This window comes from Centropristis striata, chromosome 16, assembly GCF_030273125.1.
Source record: "Centropristis striata isolate RG_2023a ecotype Rhode Island chromosome 16, C.striata_1.0, whole genome shotgun sequence".
NCBI lineage: Eukaryota > Metazoa > Chordata > Actinopteri > Perciformes > Serranidae > Centropristis > Centropristis striata.
This window is the reverse complement of record NC_081532.1, coordinates 25,408,840-25,423,919: the sequence shown is the minus strand read 5'-3', so window position 1 is coordinate 25,423,919 and position 15,080 is coordinate 25,408,840. Positions and strand designations below refer to the sequence as shown.

The window sequence follows — 15,080 nt, the reverse complement described above, 5'->3', positions numbered from 1 at the left end:
CTAACTGTGCATAGAGTGTCCGGTGCTTGTTGTAAACAAACAGAGATCGCTTAGTGAACACCTCCTGTAGCAGCAGAACATACACACTGTACTGCTACAGAGCTAACTCTTAGACTATTAGCAATTTGCAGACTTATTAACAGGAGGACTGTGCCGCTTCGACTCGTTCTTACTCTTCTTAGCGAGCCACCGGCCCCCGCAGCTCGTTGGGAAGAGCCGACGACCCCTGCGGCTCGTTAAGAAGCGTAAGAACAAGTCTCCAATAACACCAGAAAAAGTCGCTGGATTTGTCTCCAGTCGCTTTCTTGAAAAATAGTCGCTAAGGAGGTCTGAAAAGTCGCTAAATATAGCAACAAAGTGGCTAAATTGGCAACAAATGGCGTGTGTTGTTGTCGTGTAGAGTACTTCGTCACATCCCGCTTAGCGATCTACCCAATCAATAACCAGGCTTTTATCAGGGGAGAAAAAAGGCCCTGCCCTTCGACAGGGATGAAAAAAGTCCCGAGGGGAGTTTCGGCGAGTGAGACCCGCCTGATTCCCGGTATTGGGCGGTAGTGGAAACAGCCCTAATGATAACTATATCTAAATTCCTCTCTTCTTCATAGAGTTCTCATGACTCAAGCACAACTTCATCCTGTTATTACATAGACGCACAACACGATATTTAAATGGTATGCTATGGGGTTGTGTCCAATGCACAAAGACTACCAGTCTCTGCTCTGTAACATAGTTGCAACGTTCCAACGCAAACGTTATAATTGGGCTAGAATGACCTCATAAGATAATAAGCTAATTATAGGAAAGCTGTTGAAGAGGACTAGTTTATGGCTATGTTTAACAGGTTACTGTAGCATAGGAAAACCCTAGACTTTGTTTTTCTACCATCAAGCAAACATTAAACATTTCATGCATTGAAACATTTTAATGAAGAACCACGATGTTTCCTGCTTCTCATTTATTATTGCAAGGCATGATTAGATGAGTCATTGTAGTTGAGTTTAACATGGGTAGTGACCACATTAGGCTATGTTAGAATTGTTATTTTCTTGTTACCCTCTGGCTCCAGTAGGCGTGGGATGCCCAGGCTGTAGTGGGCTATCCTGAAGCCGTCCTCCAGATTCTCCTTGGCGTTCCTCAGCAGTGCCTTCCTCATGTCCACCAGGCTGGGGTCAATGGACTTAATGACAGCCAGGAAGGCCAGACCACTTGTCCAGCTTTTCCCAAAGTCCTTCACTGCCACACCATACCTATGATGGGACACATTCAGTCGGGTTCAGTCCAGGAAGACCACCAAACAAACCAGTGGAGCCAGTAAAAAGTTGCTTGTCCATTTTAACTGCTTTGGTAAGGCAAAGCTATACAGTGGTGGACTCAGACTGTTAGAAGGGCAGGGGCGAAAAAATAAAAAGGGCACATTCTTGACAACATGGGGACCCACCAGCAAAAAGCTATGATGCATCATGTATGATGAAATATTAGCATTAAGATAAAAGGTTCAAAGTAATTAATGATATGGTACTGACAAAGTTAATTAAAACTTTGTCAGTACTTTTGATAAATTATTAAAACTATCAAACTGAACCATGTAGGGGGGTCCTGGGGCATGCCCCCCCAGGATAAAATTTGTACATTTTTAAGTAAAATGCATCAATTTTGTGCATTTTGAGAGCTAAATGAGAGCAAAAACCTCACATAACATTTAGTTGGGTGATACCGTATTATAGAATCTCTAGAGGGCACATCATCATAATTTATTATATAAAGGTGCACCCTAAAGGACACCAAATCATTTTTTGCATGTGTAAAGGGCAGCCAATAAGGCACTTCCTCTCGTTTTCACCATTCTTGAGGGCACTTTAGCACGCTTTTTCAACCAGGGAGGTTGAAATTAGTGCGCCACTGAAGCAATATATTCTGATTTATAAGATTGAATTTAACAATCTTTATTAAAAATGGCAAACCACACTCACTTGCGTGTTCGCTTTTGTACCCACTGCAACAGTTTTTTGATGGCCTTGCTGTGCTCTCGCATGGCCGTGGATGCCGACTGTCTCTCGTCAGATGGCACGCTGCAGTTGGACGTGTCAGATTCAGGGCTGGTAGGGATGGAGGAGAGACTGGAGGAGGAGGGAAACTGGCTCCTGATGTTCCCAGTGAGCTCCTTAATCTGGAATGAGAAAGAGGGTTGTAATATATTTCCTTTAGTCAACTGTTTTATCTGTCAATCCAGCTGTTAAATATCAAACCCAGCCATGACTCTTGCAGATTATTTATCCAAGTATTTTATGCTGACACCATTTTTCTACTGAAAGTGTGGGAGTGGTACGCAAAAAAATTATTTTCTGGGTCAGGAATGTAAAAACTATCCATGGTATAAAGTGGAATCTGCTCTGGTTTAAGATTCTGTGAAAAGCAAACAAACAGGAAAAAGACCCAGGATTTATTATATCATGGTTTCCCTGGCAACCATGATACATGATGTAATCAGTTCAACAGATGACCAACAGAGTTATGTCAGAATCAAAGTAGGGGTGGGTGATATGGTAGGAAGGTAAACAGTACAGTGAAGTTAAAATAGAGCTCCAGATGTTCAAGAATGAACTTCCATGGTCAAAGCATGATGTCATAATCTACTCCGACATGGTCTCCTTTGCTATTAATGGGTAGGGCTGGGCGATATATCGACATAAAAGATATATCGATATAAAAGATATATCAACATATTTTTAAATGTGACATGGAATTAGACCATATCGCATATATGGATATAGTTCAAATTTGCACTGTGATCCTTGCTCCAGGCAAGCTGCAGCTTTTATTCAAGATATTTTTGATATAAATATGCACTTTATGGAGGTTTGATTTTTTTTTAAAAAGGTTCTCCTGTTGTTATACAGTATTTATGTTCACTTAAATAAACAGTTTCAATAAAACTACTTGTGACCTGTTATATTTGGCTTTGACTGAACATTTGCTCTCACTTTGCAATAAAAATATCAGGATATATGTCGTATATTGATATTCAGCCTAAATATATCAGGATATGACTTTTGGTCCATATCGCCCAGCCCTATTAACCCATTGAGGCCTAAAACGCCTGGAAAAACATGCCTGGAAAACCTCTGGGCGATTTTGAAAGAACCCCCTAAAACCTGAAGTTTTTCTGGAAACTTAACAGAAGATTGTTCAGCCTCTGTAGCAGATAGAAATTAAATTAAAGTATTTGAGAGTTTATACCCATGGCTTTCATGAGAAGTTGAGTTTATTTGTCCAAACCTTCAATAAAGTTTTTAAAAAAATCAACAAACTCAGCAAATGTTACATTTGTCTGAATAAAAAATCCTATGCATAATACTAATACATGCCCATTAGCAAGATGCAAACATGATATGACTATTGGAAGAAATAGACATAGTTCTCATTAGCCTACTGTAATAAAAAAAAATAATTATCATAATAATAATAATAAATCATAATAATACATTTTATATATTGCACTTTTCAGGGTACTCAACGACGCATTAAGTAATATAAGACATAAACAGTCATGATTTCTTATATCATCATCACAATCAATTATTATTATTATTATTAATATTAATATATTATTAATAATATTATTATTATCTCCAGATGGCCACAAATCTGTCTGTTCTTCGGTGAAAATATGTCATTTAAAAACATATTCCTCATCCATAAATCTGGTCGATTGGTTCCGAGGGTTCAAAGTCCAGATCAGCAATAAAATCATCTCTATAGTCGTCTTCCTCCATGATTTCAAAGTTCTGGAAAAGTCCGATGTTGCATTGCGACACTCCCACATGTATTCTGATGCATTTCATTGGCCAAGAGACCGAAAATAGGTGGAAAAAAAATATACAAATACTACAAAATGACATATCCGATGTCCCAGCCTTAATGGTAGAGTGACGCAACAGCGCTCCCGGTTTTAATGGTAGAAATGCGAGAATGCTTTCCCGGCGTCAATGGGTTAATGGGCAAAACATGCAATGACTCCTGAAGCTGAGAGAGTAAATGTTGAAGTTAACTACTTAGATGCTGCTGGTTGTTGGGGTTAGCTGAGAGAGGCAGGGCTTACGGTAGCTATGACTTGTGGGATTGTTGCAATCAGGATGATTTCATTTGTAAAGTTACCCATCAGTTCTTCTCGGTAGACAGAAGACCAAAGTTATATAAACGGCCATCAGAGCAGATTAGTGTTTCCGGTATATTGTTACCACTCATCTCAGCTTAGACCTGGCAGGGTAGACTGCTTCATAGAGCTGAATGGCTCCAGAATATGAGGACAGCCTGTGTGAACTGCACAGATAATTGTTTCCTCATGGTGTCTGTCCGAGGCATTGGACCGCATGTGGATTACATAAACTACAGACAGAGCTGCACTTTGATGGGCTTTTGTGAATGGAAATGCTCTGAATTAGACACTTTATTCTTACTCTTGACCTCATTTTGAGTAAAAAGAAAGGCAAAGGAAAGGAGGGGGAATGGAAACTAAAAGTACGGATGAGAGCAGAGGGAGGTGTATTGGATGGACAGTCATATCAAAAAACTGTGAGATTACCTGGAAGAAGAGGATGATGTTCCAGATGAGCCCCAAGATGATGGAGGGGTTTCCATCAGCAACATCAGCTGCATCGATACTGACCAGTTTGACCTGGGGACACATACAGTATGTGATTACAGTCACTCAACAAGCAGTCGGTAGACATGTCTTCATGTCACCTGATGTGGTACTCACGTTTCTCTCCTCCAGGAAAGACAGGACCTTGGCAATGTTGTTGAGTCTGAAAATACGATGGGAGGACTTCTTGAACCCATGAAGCTGGAAGAAAATTGAGAATGAGAAAAGTATGATTGAATAGTATAAAAACTGCCAACTGGCACAAGAAGTCTGTACAGTCACACATGAGGAAATATCCCTCATTCAAAACAAAGTGTGAGAGTAGGGTTGCACGATTATGGCCAAAATGATAATCACGATTATTCATCATGTTAGGGAAAACGTGTATTTTTATTGCACTACTTTTAAACAAACAATAGGAACAGTTTCTAGCGTGTACACAGAGTGTCTGGTGCTTGTTGTAAACAAACAGAGATCGCTAAGTGAACACCTCCTGCAGCAGCAGCACATACACACTGTACTGCTACAGAGCTAACTGTTAGCCTATTAGCAATTTGCAGACTGGACGCTAAGTGGTTAACATCCCCTCCGGCTCTGCAGCTGGGAAAGACTGCTGCAGGAGTGTGCCAATTCGACTCGTTCTTACTCTTCTTAACGAGCTGCCGGCCCTGCAGCTTGTTAAGAAGAGCCTCTGGCCCCCGGGGCTCGTTAAGAAAAGTAAGAACGAGTCTCCAAAAGTCTTCAATAACACCAGAAAAAGTTGCTGGGTTTGTTTTTTTTTTTTTAAATAGTTTTTTGAAAGAGGGTCTGAAAAGTCGCTAAATATAGCAACAAAGTTGCTAAGTTGGCAACACTGCTTCGTCGACTTTTACAAATGGCGCTAGTTGTTGTGGCGTCGAGTACTACGTCACATCCTGCTTAGCGTTCTATCCAATCAGCAATCAGGCTTTTTTCAGGGGAGAAAAATGGCCCCGCCCCCTGGTGGTTGGTGGACTACTGGTGTACAAAGTGCTTGATTAGATATGCAGGAGAGATGCATTTTAAAATGGAAATATCTCCGACAATCAGGTAAATTTAATTGTGGCGGCCAAAATCGTGATCCCGATTAAAATTCGATTAATTGTGCAGCCCTAAATGAAATTCTGACCAGCTTGCAGCCGGAGAGCTCCTCCAGCAGGGCCATGAGGATGTGTCCATCCTGGATGTCCCGGAAAAGGTCATGGACCTCAATAGGGGGGTCACACTGAAAAAAAAAATGAGAGAGAGAGAGAGAGAGGAAGAGAAAGAGAAAGAGAGAGAAAGAGATAAAGAGAAAGAGAAAGAGAGAAAGAGAAAGAGAAAGAGAGAGAAAGAGAAAGAGAAAGAGAAAGAGAAAGAGAAAGAGAAAGAGAGAGAGAGTTGCAAAGATTAGTCAATCAAAAATGAATCTGCAACTACATTGAAAACTGAATAACTGTTGCAAACATGTCAGATATTTGCTGATTCTTGCTCAAATGTGAGGATTTATTTTTCCATTATGCATGACATTTAAGTAAATATATATGTTGATGTTTTTCTTTTTGGCAACTTAATCAATAATGAAAATAATGAGTTGCAGCCCTTGAGAGAATATAGGACATTTCACAGAAATGGACAACATTACAAGGAGGTATTTTCATTTTTTGTATTAAGTTTTTAACCCCATTTACACTTTATACATCTTGGACATATGGATCATAAAACTGTAACCCAAAAAACAGAATTAACAGAATTTGTATACTGTGCCGTATTGCCATATACAGTACCATTAAAAATCAGAATGTTTAACGTTTTTTTTATTCTTACAGTAAAAAGTACTGTAAACACAACTAAAAAAAATCAGTGTTTAATTCTTTTTTTAATTTTACAGTATAAAAAACAGTACTGTAAATAAAAATACCGTAGTTCTACTGTAAATAATAATTATAGTAAGTCACTTGTTAATTGCTGCCAATAAGTTACTATAAAAATCACAGTAAGTTTTTTACAGTGTGTCTTGTTCCACCTTGTTTACACTTTATACATCTTGGACATATGGATCATAAAACTGTAACTCAGAAGGGCAGCAATTGCACCAAATATTAATAAATGCACCGAATATTCATTCAAGATGATTCAAATGAATCCTTCTCAGAACATTAACAAGCTGTGCCGCTGTTGCTCTCAAACACACCCTCAAGCTTTAATTCACACACTGGATGGCACTGAACAGCTCTCCAAACAGCACTTGTCTGTTTCAAATAACTGCCCCTCAAAAAGCATCACACACTTACTGCATACGCTTTAAGTACCAATAAGAGGATATATGCAGGGGTTCATACTGCATCCATACTGAGTGAAATCCAATAACAACAACAGCTAGCACAAGATGAAACTATGCAGATTTATCTTCTGTTTCAAATTAGTCAGTAACTCAAACCACCTCAAAACAAACTCTATTGCTTTTTCATCTCTGGTAGCCCGCAGACGTACCTTACTTCAGGAGTTCTCAACCTTTTTGAGTCGCGACCCCCAATTTAATATGCATGTTGTCCACGACCCCCACTCACTGAACACAATCTCACACGCACAGTTCAGCTCACCCAAAAAAGAAACAAAATGACCAAAAAAGACACAAAATGACCAAAAAAGACACAAAATGACCAAAAAAAGACACGAAATGACTAAAAAAAAGACACAAAATGACCAAAAAAGGAAACAAAATTACCAAAAAAGACACAAATTGACCACAAAATTACCAAAAAAAGACACAAAATGACTAAAAAAGACAAATTGACCACAAAATGATCAAAAAAAAGACACAAAATGACTAAAAAAAGACACAAATTGACCACAAAATGATAAAAAAAAGACACAAAATGACTAAAAAAAGACACAAAATTATCAAAAAAAGACACAAAAAGACACAAAATGACAAAATAACACACAAAATGACCAAAAAAAGACATTAAGTGACCAAAAAGACTAAAACACATTAACACATGAACACTTTAACACAGTGGAGACAGAGCTGACTTCCAAAATGATTTGGCGACCCCCAAAAATCATCTCGCGACCCCAGTTGGGGTCTAAAACTTGGAAACTTGGAATCCCATTCTTTCTCTAATTGAGTCCATTCCATCCTTAGATGATTAAGATAGATGGTTCTAATGAAGATAAATTGATATAACTTTTAAATGGCCAGTAATTGTTTTTGGTATGATCATTTGGTGGTCAAACTCTAGGCACAACATATACAAATTGTTATAGCTAAAAAAAAATTTCCCCCAAGCATTCTGGATCCCTCCTCTAAATGTCCCTTTTAATTTTATTTATTTTATGGCCGGGACTCGATTAAAAAAATTAATCTAATTAATTAGAGGCTTTGTAATTAATTAATCGAAATGAATCGCATTTTAATCGCATATAAATATTTGACCTGAGAACAGTGACAAGTAATTTTTTTCACATGGATTTTTAGTATACCATTGAATAATGACTGAATACATAAGCTTAATCAACAATAATATTGTTTATTTTTGTTCAAGTCCAACAGACCAGTGCAATTTTTGCCATCAAGTATAGCAATAGCATATTTATAAATATAGTACATTTCATAAATCCAGGTAGCCTATAGGTAGGTAGACCTTCTGTAAACTAGAATACTTTGGTTTTTTAAGTAAAACACAATCCACGCTAGCTACCACACTAGCCGCTAGCTGCTATATGTTTAGCATTAAGGTGATACTTGAGGCTGGATGTGCTGCGGTGATATGTGAATTCCTTGTTGCATAGCAACACAACCATGCTCTTATGGACGCTTCCATCCATTCATTTTTAGTAACTAAATGTCCCATCATCCACGGGGCCAACCAAAGCGCCTCATCAGCTTCTTCCTTCATGTTCACTGTGGTTTGTTGTTGTCTGAACTCATCAACGCTAGTTAGTGCTCCAGTATAATCGGTCCGCCGATTAAAAAGCACCAATTTTTTTAACCCGTTAATTTTTGTGTAATTAATTAATCTTAATTAATGCGTTAAAGTCCCGGCCCTAATTTATTCATGAAATATTATTATAATTATTATATTTTTTCGTTATTGTTTATTTGGCCTCCTGTGTTTCTTGGAGGGGGAGAGAGTTGTATTTGGTCATTATCATTACTATTTATTGTTTTTTGCTTATTTTATGTGAATGTGACTCTAGTTCGGGGTGGGTGGGGGGTGGGGGGGCTCTAAAAGGGGAAAAAATGGGTGAATTGTACCCTTACCGATGGAATATATATCATGTCTTGACAACCCAATAAAGATATATATGAAAAAAAAAATCAGTCAGTAAGCCACAGCGTGCACTAGCTGAGAGCATGTTTAGTCCTGTTATCACAACGAGTCATGACCAACTCAGGCATCTGTAAACGTGTCTGAACACGGTGAATGGGTGAACAATGGCAGGAGGGGGTGAAGCAACTGGAACTTTCCAAGATGACAGAAGACAAATGTATGATTGTAAATTAGTGGGTCAGAGATTTGATGCAGGGCCAAACAGTGAATAAGAGAAGAGAGGCTCATTGTGTGAGAAAACAAAAGATTTGATCAGACGCTAGACTCTCAGCTCACCCCGACTCACCCCCCGTCAGGGACTGCAGACAGAAGGAAAGAGAGTTTCCACAGAAACACTGTGTCAGTGTAAACATAATGATGTAAGGCTCTACTGGAGCTTGCTGTGTCCAAATGTGCAGGTGGATTGTAACTATGGCGGCCAATGAACCCATCATTTTCATTTCACAGTGCAGATATCTGATATGAGTGGCCCATCAAAGTATAGATGTGTATTTAACGGTAAAGGTAGACTGTACATAAGGAAGGAAGGAAAGGAAAATGCTTTACATCGATCCAATTAATTGATACTAAACTACACTGTAAAGAATTTACTTTAAATTTAATTTTTTACAGTATAGTCAGGTGGCTTGGGACCAGATTTAAGAATAAAGGGGACATGTCGGACAAAAGCAACACATTTTTCCACATGCTCTCTATCACCATAAGTTTCAATTTTTGGTAGGAGCCACTTCATCAAGATGGCAGATCGGAGATGGCAGCCATATAAAGTCTATGAGAACCAATAAATCTTCCAAGCCAATCAGAAGGTCAATCTTGGTGTCAAAATATACATTTTCTGTTGGGAAAAATGTATATACAAGATTATTGTATACAGATAATCCACACTCTCCCATGAACATAGGTTCCAAACATTTTCAACTCAGGATTCCTTGCTGCAGCACTTGAAGATCTACCAGTCTGGGAGAAAGTAAACATATCTATTTGATCAAATAATCATCTAGTGATATTCTCAATAGCTTTAAATGATTCCTTGACCCAGAAAATGTAGATTTTGACACCAAGATTGAACTTCTAAGTGGCATGGAAGATATATTGGTTCTCATAGATTTTATATGGGTGCCATCTCCGATCCACGGTCTTGATGAAGTGGCTCCTACCAAAAATTGAAACCTATGGTGATAGAGAGTACGTGGAAAAAAATTGGTGCTTTTGCCAGCGTGTCCCCTTTATTCAGCTCAGCTGCCTGACTAGTGACTTATTGGCAGCAATTAACAAGTAACTTACTGTAATTATTATTTCCAGTAAAACTACTGTATTTTTATTTCCAGTACTGTTTTTTATACTGTAAAATAAAAAACTATTAAACACTGATTTTAGTTTTATTTACAATACTGGTTTCTTTACTGTAAATTACAAAAAATAAACACTTTTTTTTTAGTTGTAGCAAATTGCATTGCAGCAAAATCCGTGTCAGTTTCACAGAAATTTGAGTGATTCCGTGGCTATTCCACGGATTCCTGTGAGACCAGGTTGTTCTGCTTGTATTCACCTTTGGGCTTCCATAGAACCCTCGCCTCTAGTCCCTTCCATTAACAGGATTCTTGTTACCTCAGAGCATTGCTGGTTTATTTGGCCCAAACCTAGACCTGTAACATTGCCACTGTTCTCTCAGAGTAGCACTTTACAGCAGAGGTGTCAAACTCTGGCCCGTGGGCCAAATTTGGCCCGCAATATAATTATATTTGGCCCGCGAGGAAATACCAAATGACAACCAGAGCTGGCCCGCCGGTATTATACAGCGCAAATAAATAATACTACAAATCCTAGAATGCTCTGCTGGTGTTTTGGCTTGAACACAGTAGATCAGTGTGTAGCAAACTGAGCAACAATTAAAGTTGTCTTTATGCACTTTTTCTTGCTAGTCCAAGGCATGGGCTTGAATGGTTGCACATTCATTGAAGGATATTATTATTAGTCATTTGGTTTATTATTGTTATTTTATTCTTACATTTATTTTTAGCCTGTGGAAAAAGATTACTGTTAAATTTAAATTTGAAGAAGGCCGCATATAAAATAAAGGGACATACGATTTTTATTTAAATTTTATTTAAGAAATGAATGCCATTGATGTGTTTGTTTGTTTTATTTGATATTCGATTTTGCATGTTTGCAATATTAAGTTATATCAAGCTTTGCTTGTTCCATTTCGTTTGAACTTGTTTAGGTCAATTTTTTCAATAAATATCAATCTTGGCCCGCGACTTTGTCCAAGTTTTAAATTTTGGCCCACTGTGTATTTGAGTTTGACACCCCTGCTGTACAGCCTAATGAAACTTTAATGCAGCACACAGGCAGTTCCACACAACCACATGTATAATTCATAGAGTGAGATGGAGAGACTGCTACTGTTGTTTTTATGTAGCGCACATGTCTCCGCCCCAGTGTCACACACATACAGTGAGCATGGTGAAGTGATGTGACTTCATGGTCTGTGGTGAGGATGGACTAGTCTGTGATCTGAGGTGGACTGGTCATACAATAAGCTGCACTGTAAATAATCGCTGTGAAATCTAGTTATTTACTGTATTATTCACAGTTCATCACTGTGTTTGATTTTTACAGTATAGTGCTGTATAATTTACTATAAAAAACGGTCCATGTGACAAAATTACAGTTGTCAAAGTAAAGTAGACGACTGTATTTTTCCATTTTTATCATAATTTTGATCAGAATCAGTCCCATACAAATGCTGTTTAAATAATTAACTTAAAGTTTTTCATACAAAACACAGTATGGAAATCAATTGTAAAACAGTGAATGTATTAATATTATTTTATTATATTGCAATTACTAGTGATTTCTATAAAAAGTGATGATGAAATTATTATCAAATTAACAGCATTGTTTACTGTGCCGTATTGCCATACAGAGTACCATTAAAAATCACAATGTTTAACTGTTTTATTTTATTCTTACAGTAAACAAATCAGTACTGTAAACACAACTAAAAAGTGTGTTTAATTATGTTTTAAATGTTATAGTATAAAAAAACAGTAGTGTAAATAAAAATACAGTAGTTCTACTGTAAATAATAATTAAAGTAAGTTACTTGTTAATTGCTGTTAATAAGTTACTGTAAAAATCAGAGTACATTTTTTACAGTGTGTCTTGTTCCACCTTGTTGTTCTAACTGAAAGCTCAGTGAGCAGCTCTGTAATAACTAGGTGAGGACACCATGATTATGGTTCCTCCTCTGTGTATTTTCTTCAGCCATCATTTCAACAAACCTTTTCTAAATGCAGGTTCATCCATCGGGTAAAGGTCCTCTTCTGAACCAGTTCTCTTTCAACTGCAACACAGGAAGAGAAGAGAAAAAGATTTTACTCATCAGGAAATAGACTCCAAGGCCACAGTACTCATCAGAGAGTCTGAAGAAGCAAGTGAGCATGAAACAAGACATCAGAGCACTGCATTTGAAGTGTAAAATAATATATTTAACAAGATGTACTCCAGCTGTAGTAATCTCCATCATGCATTTAAAACCTGTACTATCACATAGGGCTGGGCGATATGGACCAAAAGTCATATCCCGATATATTTAGGCTGAAAAAACGATATACGATATATATCCTGATATTTTTATCATAAAGTGAGAGCAAATGTTCAGTCAAAGCCAAAGAAAAATATGACATGTCACAAGTAGTTTTATTGAAACTGTTTATTTAAGTGGAAATAAATCCTGTATAACAGGAGTACCATTTTTTTAAATCAAAGCTCCATAAAGTGCACATTTAAATAAAAAATATCTTTAAAAAAAGGTTGAGGGTTTTTCTTTTTGCTGTCATACATTTCATATTCATGCCTTTGTTGTTTGCACTGGTTGTCATTGAGTATATCAACAATGTGCTGTACATTATTTTGAAAATAACAATAAACAAATTATATTAAAAAAAATATCTTAAAAAAACAAAAAATTGAAATGAATAATTGAAATAAAATAGGCCACTCTTTTTCCTGAAATTAATATATTTATATGAGAAAAAAAAATCTAACATGACAAAATAACTAAATATGACAAACCCTTGTAAGGGCAGCATTTATATATCAGCCTCTGTAGCAGATAGAAAATGAAATTAAAAAAGAATTTGCTGTTATATCTGAGCTCCTCCGCTATAGTCGTCTTCCTCCATGATTTCAAAGTTCTGGAAAAGTCGGATGTTGCATTGCGACACTCCCACATGTATTCTCATTTTGTGTCTTTTTTTAGTCATTGTGTGTATTTTTTGGTAATTTTGTGTCTTTTTTTTAGTCATTTAGTGTCTTTTTTTGGTCAATTTGTGTCTTTTTGGTCATTTGGTGTCTTTTTTGGTCATTTGTGTCTTTTTTTAGTAATTTTGTGTCTTTTTTTGGTCATTTTGTGTCTTTTTTTAGTCACTTTGTGTCTTTTTTGGTGATGATTTCAGTTATGGAAAAGTCCCATGTTGCATTGCGACACTCCCACATGTATTCTGATGCATTTCATTGACCAAGAGACCGAAAATAGGTGGAAAAAAACTACAAATACTACAAAGCGACGTATCCGCTTTCCCGGCTTTAATGGTAGAATAACACAACTGCGCCTTAAATGGGTTAATATAAGTGCTTACCAGCATAACCTTTGCATTGACGGACCAGCTGTGAGCGTAGTCAGCAAAGTTAAATGGCGGATAAACAGAGTTACAAAGTCAGTTTTACTAACATAATAACCAACTAGAACACATATATTGTTCATGAGCAATTAGAAAAACATGATGGTTTTTTCTGAACTGGGAGGAGGACTGCAGCATGTTTATTGTTGACTTCCTTGGAAAATTCCATTAATTTCTCTGACCTCCTGGAGGAGCTTTAGTGTGCTCAGTCCACACAGAACAGAAAGCAGACATAAGGGGGGAATGGCAACTAGAGAGGGTGGGAGGAGCTCTACAGAGGTTTCCATGGTAGCAAAGTCAGCTATTTTTTCATCTTTATGTTCAGTATGGCTCACTGGAGGCACTGGGGCTAACTGCATTTTACACACAAAGGGTAATGAAAGTCTTGGCTGCGGCATGTTAATGACCGTTTCCTCGTCCACTGGAACCAGTGAGGCCTGCTGGGAGAGATAGGTTGCCATATAGGGGGGTCGAGGCCCTTACTGGCCTTTTATCAAGGCCGATCACACATTTGTGATTGATAAAATCGGTCCATATTGGCCTCTTAGTTGTAGAGCTGTGGCATGTCGAGGGCCCACTGATTTTATTTTTTCAGCGTTACCTCACCTCTATGTCCTGATAATTAATTTTTAACTTTGACTTACTTGATCAAACTTTTGAACCCAAAACAAAGGAAAACATAAAATCTGATCTTGAAAATTATGTTTCACACACAGAAATGTACATGTTGCAAATATGAATACAGGTTGCAAATATAACATATAGCAGGTAAAATGAGGATAATCTCTAGTTCTATATTTTTATACTAAATATATTTGACATTATCTCCGGTTTAACTTGGCCAAATATCATCAAAAACAATCTGGCATGAAGTTTCAAGCCAGAACTTTAGAGGGAAGCTGATGGCAAGACTCGATGTTGCTTCATTTTTATGTCGTCACATCGTGAAGAAGTAATGTGCAGGTGATGCAATGCAATTATACATATAATTACTTCATTTAAAAAACTTTTTTTTTTTTTTTTGTATTTCTACATTTACACATTTCATCAATATTGAGCACATTTTTTTCTAAAGTTTTGACAAATTATGTAAAATTGGTTATATACCATAGTGTTGCAATGTAAACATGGATTGTATTTTTTTCTCATTTTAGTTCACATTTATTTTCCTGTATATAATCAGATAAAGATGAAAAAATAGCTGACTTTGCTACTATGGTTGTTAATGTGCACATCAGTAGAGCAGCAGGCTGTCCTGTGTAGCTCGCCCAAAGAGGAATGGACCAAATGCAGACAGTTTCCCCCTCTGCTCTCAGACAGAGCTAGGTTGGTATTCAAGAAGCGTCGCTGAGTCTTTAAGGCATGAATCTTTGTCCGAGGAGACGCAGGGAGGAGGTGGTAGCAGGAGGTAAGGAG

At 37.4% G+C, this 15,080-nt stretch overlaps 1 protein-coding gene across 1 annotated transcript in view; it reads right to left on the bottom strand.

Moving 5' to 3' along the window:
- Positions 1-15,080, bottom strand: part of clmna (calmin a) — a 67,807-nt gene that overhangs the window by 14,440 nt on the left and 38,287 nt on the right. The window contains exons 2-7 of the mRNA XM_059352719.1: positions 12,264-12,325; positions 5,790-5,885; positions 4,760-4,843; positions 4,583-4,675; positions 1,971-2,167; positions 1,054-1,247 (exon numbers count right to left, since the gene is read on the bottom strand). Of these exons, the coding sequence (XP_059208702.1) occupies positions 1,054-1,247; positions 1,971-2,167; positions 4,583-4,675; positions 4,760-4,843; positions 5,790-5,885; positions 12,264-12,325 (726 nt within the window). The remainder of the gene's footprint in view (positions 1-1,053; positions 1,248-1,970; positions 2,168-4,582; positions 4,676-4,759; positions 4,844-5,789; positions 5,886-12,263; positions 12,326-15,080) is intronic.